Here is a 13,408-nt window from a genome sequence, read left to right as displayed (position 1 = left end):
ACGCCCGGCTAATTTTTTTGTATTTTTAGTAGAGACGGGGTTTCACTGTGTTAGCCAGGATGGTCTCGATCTCCTGACCTCGTGATCTGCCCGCCTCAGCCTCCCAAAGTGCTGGGATTACAGGCGTGAGCCACCGCGCCTGGCTCTACTTTCTTAACAAACTTCCTTTCACTTTACAACTCGCCCTGAATTCTTTCTTGCACAAGATCCAAGAACGGTCTCTTGGGGTCTGGATCGGGACCCCTTTCCGATAACAGCTGCTGTGGAAAGAGGAGATTGTAGGGAAAAGGGTGGGCTCCAGGAAGCCAGCTAAGTGGTAATTGTAATGGTCTATTTTCCTTTCATGAGGACCCTTCTGGCTTCCAGGTGGGAAACTGGTTAGAGAGGAACCAGACAGCTCTATTGCTAACAGAGACTGTATCATACAGCCCTCATTACAGAGCCTAGCGTGGGACCCTGTGTGGCAGGGATGAATATTTCTTGATATCCCTACCATCCAGCTTCTCAGAGATGGATGGTGACTTAAGAAGAAAAAAGATAGAAAAGGGGATATTCTTAAATTACACAAGAAGATAGCAAATTTCAAGATAATGCCATCATACCTCCCAGGACTAGACCAAAGCATTATTTTATATTTTCTGGGGGTTTCTAATTCTGGGCTCTGCTGCACCGCACTCACTTCTATTTTGAAACTTCTCCAATTCTAAAGTGGGATGAATTTGGGGGGAAAATGTGAAATTAGGCCAACATTCGAGGGTCTGGTAGACAAATATGATGGAAGGAACCTGGGCCAGCTCGACTTGGTTGGGCAGAAGGGCTGTCTGCTGTAGACCTGCCTGTGTCTGGATTGCTGCAAAGGAGGGAAATAAAATACAGCTATTGTTTCTTTGGGTTTCTTAGTTCCAGCAGCTCAGATTCCTTAAAAAACCCCAAAGATCTCCCCAGACAGGAAGGGCAGTAGTGTCGGGCAGGCCGTGTTGCTTACTGAGGGCACCAGGTCTCCACGTTCCATAATGTCTCTGATCAATTTGCTTCTTTCAGATTCTGATGCCAGTTCCTTACGCAGGAGCTCGCCAGTTGAGAGATGTGTAAATCCATATTTTTCCACCAGCTTTTCACACTGTGTGCCTTTGCCAGAGCCAGGACCACCTTGAAAAGAAGTCATGCGTCAGACATGCATTCCAAGTCTGGTGCCTCATTTTTAATGGTAGTCACCATGGTGAGCAAGCCTCAGTGTTCCAGTCACCAAGCATGTATTGGGAGCTTGGCATTTGCTATACCAGGAGCTGTGCTGAGAGTGGTGGATGCAAGTGGAGAATGGGATACAGCCCTTACCTTTAAAGAGCTTAGACTATCCATGAAGCAGGAGGGGGCAGGTGTTACAGAAAAACAAACAGTTACTTTTCACAGACTACTTGTAACTGATGGTCATGGGCAGTTAGTGAAGAGGAGTGCAACCTACTATGGGGGCACAGAGGAGGGGTACTTGGCTCCGTTTTGGTAGAGATGCAAAGTCAGAGAAGTTTCCTTGGAGAACTGAACCTGCTCATGTGCAAAGCACTGGCCACAATTCCTGATAGTGAATGCTCAACAAATGCTAGCTTTTAATTTAAGAAAATAAGTGTTTTTATTTTCAGCAATCTCAAACTTACAAAAGAGTTGTGAGAACAAAGAACTTTCAGAAACACTTGGGAATAAGTTGCTAATTGGATGCCTCTTTACTCCAGAACCTTTTAGTGTCATTTCCCACAAACAAGGAAACAAGCACCTCCTCCTTCATAATGATATCCTTGGACCCCTCCAAATTTCAATTGAATTGTCCCAATTGACTCCATAATGTCCTCTGAAGTCAATGGGTCAAGTTCAGGATCACACATTGCCTTTAGTTGTCATTGCCTTCTGTTCTCCTTCAGTATGGAACAGTTTCTGTGGGTTCCTTGACACATTTGAAGATTATGAATAGTTATTTTGTAGACTGTCCCTCAATATGTTTTATTTCTTATTTTTTCCCTAGCTATTATCAATTCTGAGTATCTACCATGTCCCTTTCATGAATAGTATGTCTTTGACTCTTTCCCTTGCCCTCTAAGTTCAATCAGTTAAGTCACAGGATTTTACATCTGAAAATAATAATAATAGCTAACCTTGTCAAGTGCTCATTGTACCAGTCACTATTCTAAACATTTTAGGTATTACGTATGAGGTTATATAAAATAACCTTAAGAGGCATGCACTGTTATTATTCCCATTTTACAGATGAGGAAGCAGAGACACAGAGAAGTTAACTCCATTGGGTAAGCTGCACTGCTAGTGAGTAGCAAGCCTAAGACTTGAAGCCTGAGCTCTGACTCTCAGAGGTGTTCCCTTCTCTCCTCCCCACTGTGGCCACATTGACCTCACCACACTTCAGGTCCTCATCCTGTCTGCCTGGCATGTGGCGATCACTCCATCTCCACATGTCAGAATGGGAGGGGCTTTGGAGCCCCACAGATTTGCTAGCAGGATGATGTGCCTGGAAAGCAGGGCACTCCCACCTCCATAGCACTCATTGGCCTCCTATGCCCCCAGAGTAAAATTCAAATTCCCTACAGCAGCATCCCAGCTCTCCAGAATCTAGTCCTACTTTACCTCTCCAGCATCTTTCCCCCCTATTTCTTCTTCTTCTTCTTCTTTTTTTTTTTTTTTTTGAGATGGAGTCTTGCTCTATCACCCAGGCTGGAGTGCAGTGGTGCAATGTCACCTCACTGCAACCTCCACCCCCAGGTTCAAGTGATTCTCCTGCCTCAGCCTCCCAATTAGCTGGGATTACAGGTGCACGCCACCATGCCTGGCAAATTTTTGTATTTTTTGATACAGACAGAGTTTCACCACATTGGCCAGGCTGGTCTCGAACTCCTGGCCTCAAGTGATCCACCCGCGTCAGCCTCCTGAAGTACTGGGATTACAGGCATGAGCCACTGCGCCGGATCCCTCTCCCCCATTTCTTACCCTCCTCCAGCACTGTCATGTCCAACTAACACAGTTCTTGGACTAACATAGTTCTTTCAATGCTTTCCATGTGTCTGGAAAGTAGGGCACTCCCACCTCCACAGCATTTAGTGGCCTCCTATGCCCATACAGACTTTTCCAGGATACCATGCTTTTGTTCTTTTTGGTCCTCAGCTTGAAAGGCCCTTCCTTCCTTCTCTTCTCCTTGTTTTCTCCCCCAGCTTTATTGAGATATCATTGATAAAACTATAAATTTAAGGTATACAATGTGACGATTCGATATACATATATATTGTGAAATGATTACCACAATCAAGTTAATAAACCTGCATCTCATATAGTTAACCTTTTTTTTTGTGCTGAAGACATTTCACACCTATTCTCTTAGCTAATTTCAAGTATATAATACAGTGTTGTTAACTGTAGCCATCATGCTGTACATGAGGTCTCCAGAACCACTTCTCCTCACTTCCCCAGCCCCTGGCAACCACCATTCTTACTATCTGCTTCTACGAATTTGACTTTTTAAGATTCCACGTACATGTGAGATCATGCAGTATTTGTCTTTCTGTGCCTGGCTTATTTCACTTAGCATTAATGTCTTCCAATATGTTGTCACAAATGGCAGCATTTCTGTCTTTTATGGCTGAATAATATTCTATATTCCAGCACATTTTCTTTACCCATTCATCTTGTCTTTCTTTCTTTTTTTTTTCTTTGAGATAGGGTCTTGCTCTGTTCCCCAGGCTGGAGTGCAGTGGCACAATCACAGCTCACTGCATCCTTGAACTCCCAAACTCCTGGGCTGAAGCAATCTTCTTGCTTGGCCTCTTGAGTAGCTGGGACTACAAGTACACACCACCACACCCAGCTAATTTTTAAATTTTTTGTAGAAACAGGGTCTCTTGCTATGTTGCCCAGGCTGGTCTTGAACTCCAGGCCTCAAGCGATCCTCTCACCTCAGCCTGTCAAATTTCTGGGATTACAGGCCTGAGCCACTGTGCCTGGCCACATTCATCCTTTTTTCTAATGATCAAGGTCTTCCTCAGCCCTTAGGCCCAGATCACATGCTTCCCCCTTCTGGCAGGAGCCGGACCTCTCATCCTCAACTCTGTTGGAGCCGATGCTGTAAACAGCGCTGTATAATCCCTGCCTGCCTTACTCTTGGGCTGCAGCTCCCTCACTGGTCGCCGGCCCTGCAGGCTTCTCTGGGTGCCCTGAGCACATTACACAGCACCTTGCACATCGTAAGTTCGCCATAAATGCCTGACAAAGTTAAAAGGAAATATTTACCATCAGCATGCAACACATGATTGAAATTTTAGTATGGTAATGAGGATTTACAACTCATTCTGCAATTTTCCTGGTTTGTCTTTTTTCATACTTCAAGCTCCTTTCTTTGTGCAGTTTGCAACTTCCCTCTTAAGGGACATTAGTTGTTGACCCTTTTTAATAGAATGGCCCCTCATTTCCCCTTCTTTGCCTTGCCAGAAAATCCAGGAAAGATCTGAGTTTTCCATCTTCTGCTCATCTATACAGCTGCTCTAAGCCAAATGGGGAGGAAGTCAGACCCCTCATAGTATTGTCAGGGATGGGCTGGATGTAACAGGAAAACAGCAATTATAGAGGCTCCCCAAAATAATGCAGACCACTTAAAAAAGCAGCCAACTGCCAGCTAACGCTATGTTTACTGTAAGCACTATGCCTCCTGTCTCTCGGTATAATGGGAATGGAGAGTGTGGGAACAAGGAGGCCACTCCGGAGAAGAAGTGCTTCCAGGTAAATGACTAAGGGGTGAAGTGGCTGAGCTCCTGCAAAGGCCATCATGGTTTCTGCGGCTGGATTTACCTGGAAATGCTTTTCCTGGGATGGCTGGGAGCCCTCCATGTGGAAAAGGTATTTTCAGACTTGGCTTACAAGGCAAAAATGCCATGTTCCAATTATTTTCTTCCTTCAGCATCCTGCTAATATGACTATTACAGTTTTTGTTCCTCTAAAATGTTATTTAATAAATGTCGACACAAAGGCAATTAAAAATCTTCAGCTCAAATTAACAACAGCTGTGTGTTGAACAGCAGCCGCTGCCCCAGTTAGAAACTTTCGTGGGAGCAACAGCTGCAGATTTTTAGCATTCTTTGGCCAAATGGCGCAGGCACTGTGGAATTTTAAGTAATCTACACAATAGCTTGATTCTTCCCTTGGCTCCAAACTGAAGAACAAAGTGATTTTATCACTGCAGTGAAAGCACAAAAATTGCTGGTAGAAACATAAATTTTCATATACTGCCACTGACATATCTTTGAGGTCTTAACTGATGACTTTTAAATAAAAAACAATGGGGCCTTGATATCCCTCCAGGATAATTTGTTACACAGCAAAAGATATTTTGAGGAACCACATCTCAGAATGAGTGGGCTGTGTCCTCTGGTGGCAAGATGACTGATGACAGACAGGAGCTGTCACATTTACTATCATCTCACTAATTTTTAGTGTATCATTACCCAAGGCTGGGACCCCTGAACAAGCCCACACACCATACCACATGATGTGATTCACAAAGAGAGTGTGGAATATGAGATTCTATTTTGAAGATGTCTGTAAATACCTCACAAAAAGGTGGAAAATGTAAAAAGTGTTCCCTGTGAGGCCAAAGGTGCTATATTGTGAAAAGTGCAGGTACTGTGAGCGTCCACTTCCCATCTCAGTAAGTCATGTCCCTACAGGTCTCGACAGCATTGCCATAGAAGGAAGGGAGGGGAGACGACTGCATGGGAATTGCCAGCCCAGGGAGTCTAAGTCTGCCTTCTCTTCGGTACCTGATGTTCTTTGAGAGGTAGAACTGAAACCACCTGCATCACCTCAGCATGCCCACGTGGGTCACCTCTTCCAGTTTGCTTTGTATTGACAGGAGCAATCCTCTCTTGTGAGATAGCTCCTGGATTCATTAGCTAGGCTCCTTAAGATAAGGACCAGCCTCCGCCTCCCAGGTTCAAGCAATTCTCCTGCCTCAGCCTCCCGAGTAGCTGGGACTACAGGAGAGTGCCACCACTACTGGCTAATTTTTGTATTTTTAGTAGAGGCAGGGTTTCACCATGTTGACCAGGTTGGTCTCGAACTCCTGGCCTCAAGTGATCCACCCACCTTGGCCCCCCAAAGTGCTGGGATTACAGGCATGAGCCACCGGGCCCAGCCTAAAATGACCTTTGTTGACATTTTATTGCATCTTACTAACTCCAGGATGTTACCTGGAATTAAGCATGAAGCTTAATTGATACAGCTCTTTTTAAAGAAACATCTGTTGGACAGCTAGTGTGGGTTTCACACTGCTAAGCATCAGAAATAGAAAGACCCAGAACTGGGTCTTTTCCATCAGAGAGGTCACAGTCTAGTGGGGAGGACAGGCAGGTGAACCATCATCAGAGCAGTGTGATAGGTTCTATGAGTGGGGCCTGTAAACACCATCACAGAAGCACTGGCTGGGACTCCGTAGGAAGGGGAAGGGTAATTAATCACCTTTGCCAGCACAAGGGAAGTGTGGGAAAGATGGCATAAGGCTGAGCCTGGTGTCTTCAGTAATAGAACCTGGAGCACGAAAGGGCTCTGCCTCTGCACAGGGGTGGAAGTGGAGGAGTATGAAGTATTATGAAGGGCACAGGACGGGTGATCTGACAATCAACACTGGTTCTGCCACTTACTAGTCACGTGGTTACAGAGCAATCTTTTACTTTCTCTGAATCTTAGTTTCTTCATCTGTAAAATGGGGGGGAAATAATCACCAACTTTCTGCCTCATTCCACTTGAGGCTCTACCTCCTCATCTCCCATACCCGACCAGTGGCCAAGCTTTGTCAAGTCTACATTTGAAGTCTCTGAAATTTGTCCCCTGTTCTCCCAAATGTCAATGAAAATTTTCCTGTTAACATCTCTCTGTTAAAATATTGGTGCTTGGTAAAAGCTATTTACAATGAAGGGGGGTTATACACCTCCATAGCTCTTTCTGAGTTACACTGTCTGGCACATCAAGGTTTAAATTTAACATACTCCAAAGTCAGTAATGAATCTGGGGACTAGCCATTACTTCCAGACTTCCAGACCACTTGCAGGTACTTAAGATATATCCGTATGTGCACGATCTCTCTTTCTCTCTCTCTCTGTGTCACACACACGTGTATATATGTGACAGTGTATGTGAAGATACATGTATCTAGTTTAGAAAACTCAATGTTTATTTTCTCTAAGTTTCAAAGCAGAGAGAACAGTATTCTCTGGGTTTAATTGCTATCAGCAAAGCTTTCCAGGCTTTAATTCCCATTCCACCCCAGTCTGAGAGATCTTTAAGCCTCCTCAGTACCAACGACCTTCATCACTAACCCAATTTCAGCCCCCCGCGGCTCTGGCTGAACGTTATTTGGATGTATTCTCCCACTCTGATAACATCTTTCTCTCCCTTTCGCTTTTCCCTTGACCTCACTTCTTCTCAACTTGTTCCTTGCCATCGTTATGACCATACTGGGTTGGCCCATTCCCTTTGGGCTCCACTTACCTCTCTAGCTAGCTAGATGCCAGACTCTTTCTAGCAACTTTGAATCCTTTGCCCCACTTCAGTTCTATGGAACCTGCCGTGTCACCATCAGCCTGCTCTCCCTGCCCAGCCCACCATAGGCTTTATTTGCATCTACTCTGGGCTGCTAAGAGTTCCCTTGAGAAAGTCTGAAAACTGAACCAAATGAGTCATGCTATCTAACTTCATAATAGTTTTTAGTGCTTCTTGGCAAATATCCTTCTTTTTTCCTGGTATCAAGTTGGACATTAATTGGACGTCCATGAATGGATGCTAGTACTTCCCACTGTCCTTCAAACACATCCTCATTTCTCTCTTCTTCACATGTTTAACCCTCTAACTCACTACCACGAAGACTGTCTCATTTCCTCAGCATTTTCAGAACGTTGATGTCTTCGTCCTTTGCCCTCTATCCTTCTTTCTCCTGTTTGGAAACCTTCATGCCATTTAGCTTAAGGCTAATTTATCTGCCTTGGCTCCTGTAAAATATATACATATATTACAGATGACTTCATACCCTCTTTTTTTGTCCATATGAAATTTATTTCTCTTGGTTGGCAGCTTCTTTTCTGTATAATATCATGCTCAGTTTTCCCCAGTCCACACAATAAGGATCAGAATTATTATCTGTAAAATGGAGCAGTTCTTGTTGGTGATGGTTAGAAATCTTTTTAGCTTCTTCCTAGTAAAATTCCATAATCTTACAAAGGTTGGACACAGCTTTTTTTATATTGTGGTACTATTTTAATAGCTATTGTGGTACTATACATATGATTTCCCTGCTTTGGCTCCTGTAAAATATAAATTTGAATATATACAAAATACAAATATATATAATATAAATATATATATTATATTTTACAGGAGCCAAAGCAGAGAAATTATATACATATAAAACATATTACTAGATAGACAAAGCATATGTATGTACGGATACATGTATCTAGTTTATATGGATATATATTATTTACTTAAAATTTTGTCTTCCTTATTAGGTTCTATGGTATCTGAGTGTGGAATCTGGGTCTGCTTTGCTCGCCATGGTGCCCAAATACAGTGCCTGAAATATAATAGACACTTCATAATAGCAGCTGAAAGACTAAAAAATTTAATGATAAATGGATCCTCTTCTGCCTGCTCCAAAAACCTGATGCTCTCTTTTTTGTCCATATGAAATATATTTCTCTTGGTTGGCATCTTTTCTTCTGTATAACATCATGCTTGGTTCTTCCCCAGTCCAAATGAAAATATTTCTACCATTGCGTGTGTCCTCTGAGTTATCTTCATATTCTTTTCTTTTTTTTTTTTTTAGCAGCGGAAAACTGCCTGTTTCCATTTCCTCTTCATTTATTGACTCCCTATCCTCTTGGAAACTATCTCCTATCTCATCACACTCTGAAATTGCTCTTTTACAGTTCAACAGTGATTGCATATTTGTCATATTACTTGTTGGCTTGCTTCTAGTCTTTGATACCTTTGACTCTGTAACACCAACCACCAACATCTAAAAATTCTCTCTTTCTCTGGCTTCTAGCACAGTTTGCTCACGTTCTCTTCCTTTCTTTGCCAGGCTGAAGCTTGCGGAGGGCAGAAACCACTTCACTTAGGCTGGCATCCCCACAGAACCTGGCCCAGTGTCACAGACAATTGTTAATGACAGCCAGTGTCCAGGAGCCTGTGGCCCTACAAAAGTGACAACTCTGCTCCTTTCACATAAGAGGATCACGGGACCCAAGGGCTTGAGTTCCAGGTTCACACCTCAGACCATTCTCCATCTGGTTAGATGACTTTGATCAAGTTACATATCTGCTTGGAGCTTCAACCTCTTCAGTTAGAAAATGGAAGTGGTCACAATGCCTGTTGGTTGTGAGGGCAAAATAATGCATGTGAATCTCTTGGATCGGTAGCTGGCAAAGTGCAACGCATAATAAGCATCATAATTATTATCTGCAAAATGTGGTAGCTACTGTTGGTGATGTTTAAAAGTCTTTCTAACTCTTTCTAACTTATTCCCACTAAGATTCCATGAGCTTACAAAGGTTGGACAAAGCAGTTTTATATCCTGGTACTGTTTTAACACCTTTAAAGGCGCATAGTCTTCCCAGTTACAGCTAGTGAGAGGATCAAACATCTTTTGCAAATCAAACTATCTTATTTCTAATCTCCATATTTTAGAAATCTATCATATTTCTGCCTGTTGAAATATTTCTTTCTCCCTAAATGAAAATAGGTCCCTATGTTGGGTTGAGGTTTTCGTGAACGAATGACTCTTTTCTGAGAAAAACTATTATGCCATCAGATCATGAACTGACTGTGCCCTAGGAATGATCCTCAACCAGTCTGGGCCTATGAGTCACTTGAAACCTTCTCCATCTGGGAAGAGCTGCATCACTGTGCCGAGCTTCAGCAGGCTGTTGCTGGGAACTGACGCTCTTGGACCGAAAATAATTGAGATAAATAGATCTTTATCCTCAAAGACAACATCTTTATTAGTTCTGAAATGCACTGACTGCTTCAGGTTATTTGGTGAATATGTGGAAATATGCCAGGGTCAGCTGAAGGTTATATGGAAAAACTTTAAATGGGACTGGGAATGTCTTGATAGTAGAAACCGTGCCTTATTTATGAGTGCCTGTGTATAGTATATCAACAAAGGCAACCCTGTACATAACAAGAAAGTCAACTAGGGGACCTTTGTTCTTGACCACTCCTCCTTTAAAGTAGCCGAGTGATTCTGGGAGAGTCACTTTGCCTCTTTGGGTGCTGGCTTCTCTGTTTGTAAAGAGAAGAGGCTGAATTAAATGAGTGGCTTCCTGTGTTTGATTGTATTACTTTCTTAAATATTCCAGCTTTCCTTCCATAGTGCTTCTCCCTATGCCTGTGGAAGGGTGACTCTTCCCCACCTTCTTTCTTTTCTTTCTTTTTTCTTTTTCTTTTTGTGATGGACTCTTGCTCTGTTGCCCAAGCTGGAGTGCAATGGCACAATCTTGGCTCACTGCAACCTCTGCCACCAGGGTTCAAGCGATTCTCCTGCCTCAGCCTCCCGAGTAGCTGGGATTACAGGCACCCATCACCATGCTTGGCTATTTTCTGTATTTTCAGTAGAGACAGGGTTTTGTCATGTTGGCCAGGCTGGTCTCGAACTCCTGACTCAGGTGATCCGCCCACCTCAGCCTTCAAAGTGCTGGGATTACAGGTGAGAGCCACCATGCCCGGCCTGCCCCAAACTTCTTGAAGTTAAGAGTTCCAGGGGACTTGCTTTGGTCAATGAAATGTGGGCAGAGGCGGATGTGTACTGGTTTTAAGCAGAGGTTTTTACACCCAGCACATGGTGTGCCAGGTCTTTTCCCTTTGCCATGAGACTGGTAATGTTTTAGCTAATAAGGGCTCCATCAGCATGGTTACCAGAGTGAAGCTGGGGAGTTGTTTGGAAAAATTCCTGAATTAGCAGATCTGTACATCTCTGGGCTGAGGCTTGGGAATTTAAGAGTTTTAGAAAATTCCCCAGGGAAAGTGTACAGACATCTTCAATTTGCTTTGAAGTGTACAAGAAAAAGAGATGTATTGATGGATGAATAGAGGGACAGATATATAACAAGACAAGATATACAGGAGCACTCCTTATCTGAAATGCTTGGGATCAGAAGTGTTTTATGTTTTAATTTTTTTTGATTTTGGGATATTTGCATTATACTTACTAGTTGAGCATCCCAAATCCTAAAATTCAAAATCCCAAATGCTCCAATGAGCATTTTCTTTGAGCATCACATTGGCATGCAAAAAGATGAGGATTTTGGAACATTTTGGATTTTGGATTTTTGGATTAGGGATACTCAACTCGTAGTAACATGTTAACTGAAGACTCTAGGTGGTGAGTATACAAGTGTTCACTGTAATAGTCTTTCAGCTTTGCTGTATGTTTGAAATATTTTCATAATAAAAAAGGATAATTCCCCAGTGATTCTGATGATTAGCCTGATTTGGAACTTCTAGATTAGATAACCTAAGGAAGGCAATTTGCTGTGAACTCCCCAGTGTCACTGCAGGAAATCTTTGTTGATTTTTCTTTTTATATTTACAATGTAATAATGCTAAGATAATGGTTCTATCATGAATGAATAATTATTATGATGGTTAATAAAAATCCTTATTGCCTTATCAAAATCAGGGCCATACCTCTCTCTTGCAGATGAAGGGAATTTTTGGTTTTCTTAGCATAAAGCTGGAGAGAATAGTAGGGGAACTGTGGCCTATTTTGCACCAATGGTATAGTTGAGAGACCAAATATGTTTGAGAAGTCATTGCAGACTATTCAGATAAAAGTCACAATAGTTTTGGCTTGATATTTTATCTAATAAATATCTGTTTTATATGTTCTATTTGTAATTATTTAATTCTTACAACAGCTATTTGAAGAAGGTGCTGTTTGTAATCCTAGATGAAGAAACCATGGCAATGGCCAGCTGTGCCCTGGTACCACTAAACTCTACAGCCTCTCATATGTGGGGCCCTTCTGACCTGTCTTTCTGGAAATCAGACAGACTTCCTTTGGGAAATGCACTGCACAGCCTGCAGTTGACTGGAATGGTCACTGGGAGCTGGGCTTTCATCATGGCCCCATCAGCTGGCCAGATGAAATACAGGACACCCAGTCAAATCCTGCATGAGACTTACACTAAATGCCATGTCATTGTTTATCTACAACTCAAATCTAACTATGGCTCTTGTATTTTTATTTGTTAAACCTGGCAACCCTATCAGGCCCCATAACTTATTCACTTTTTTTTTTTTTTTTTTTGAGACTGAGTCTCACTCTCTTACCTAGGCTGGAGTGCAGTGGCATGATCTTGGCTCGCTGCAGCCTCTGCCTTCTGGGTTCAAGCGATTCTCCTGACTTAGCCTCCAGAATAGGTGGGATTACAGGCTTGTGCCACCATGCCCGCCTAATTTTTGTATTTTTAGTAGGGATGGGGTTTCACTATCTTGGCCAGGCTGGTCTCGAACTCCTGGCCTCAAGTGATCTGCCCACCTCGGCCTCCCAGAGTGCTAGGATTACAGGCGTGAGCCACTGTGCCTGGCCCACTTATTAACTATAAATAGTAGACTTTAGGGATGTGATTTCATTTATGTCCTAATTAACACTCTTTGATTTTACGATTCATTCAGCCAACACCCACTACAGCCACAGAGAGATGTGAAATCCCTCATTAATCAAGACTCTGAAACCAAATGCCAAGACTCCAGCTCTTACATGGACAGAAAATGAGGAAGGTTCAGGTCTCAGGTGACAGGAAAAGGCAGACACCTTTCCTGGTGCCTGTTGGTGGTGGTTCTGAAATGTTTTTACCCCATGAAGCTGGTGAGCTCCTACAGCTCACGGTACCCTAACCCCACAGAGACAGAGACAAGATTTGTAAACTGCTCATAAGAAAACACCATGAAATCACTTGTCCTTTCAGCTGAATACGAATCTACAGAAAAATTAAAAAACCACAAAAAAATGAAAAAACCAACTAAACAACCAACCAACCAACCAACCAACCAACCAACCAACCAACCAACCAACACCGATCCTTTGTTTCTTCACCCAGAGGTCTCCAGGGCCTGTTCCAGACCCAGCTCATCAAGCACATTTATTTTTTCAAATTGACAGACCAGAGCTGCTTTTCAAAAGTCACTTCACTCAGGTTCTGCTTGCTTGGGTTTCTAAATTCTTGGAATTCATTGTTCTAGAGTGCCCTGCCTCTTCCAGATTTTTAAACACACCATTTTTCCTATTTTGTAGCCTACTTTGTACCAAGTCTTAGGCATATATTAAGTGTATAGAATAGGAAACTTACAAATTTACCTCCTCCTTTCT

The 13,408-nt window shown here is 42.7% G+C and overlaps 1 protein-coding gene across 2 annotated transcripts in view; it reads right to left on the bottom strand.

The window, feature by feature from the left end:
• AK5 (adenylate kinase 5) overlaps positions 1-13,408 on the bottom strand; it is a 292,705-nt gene that overhangs the window by 36,924 nt on the left and 242,373 nt on the right. For both annotated transcript variants that reach the window (XM_011953156.1, XM_011953157.1), the window contains exon 11: positions 986-1,149. In XM_011953156.1, the coding sequence (XP_011808546.1) occupies positions 986-1,149 (164 nt within the window). The remainder of the gene's footprint in view (positions 1-985; positions 1,150-13,408) is intronic.

Source organism: Colobus angolensis, unplaced genomic scaffold (assembly GCF_000951035.1).
Source record: "Colobus angolensis palliatus isolate OR3802 unplaced genomic scaffold, Cang.pa_1.0 Scaffold359, whole genome shotgun sequence".
NCBI lineage: Eukaryota > Metazoa > Chordata > Mammalia > Primates > Cercopithecidae > Colobus > Colobus angolensis.
The sequence above is the reverse complement of the archived record's forward strand: the minus strand, read 5'-3'. Positions and strand labels throughout refer to the sequence as shown.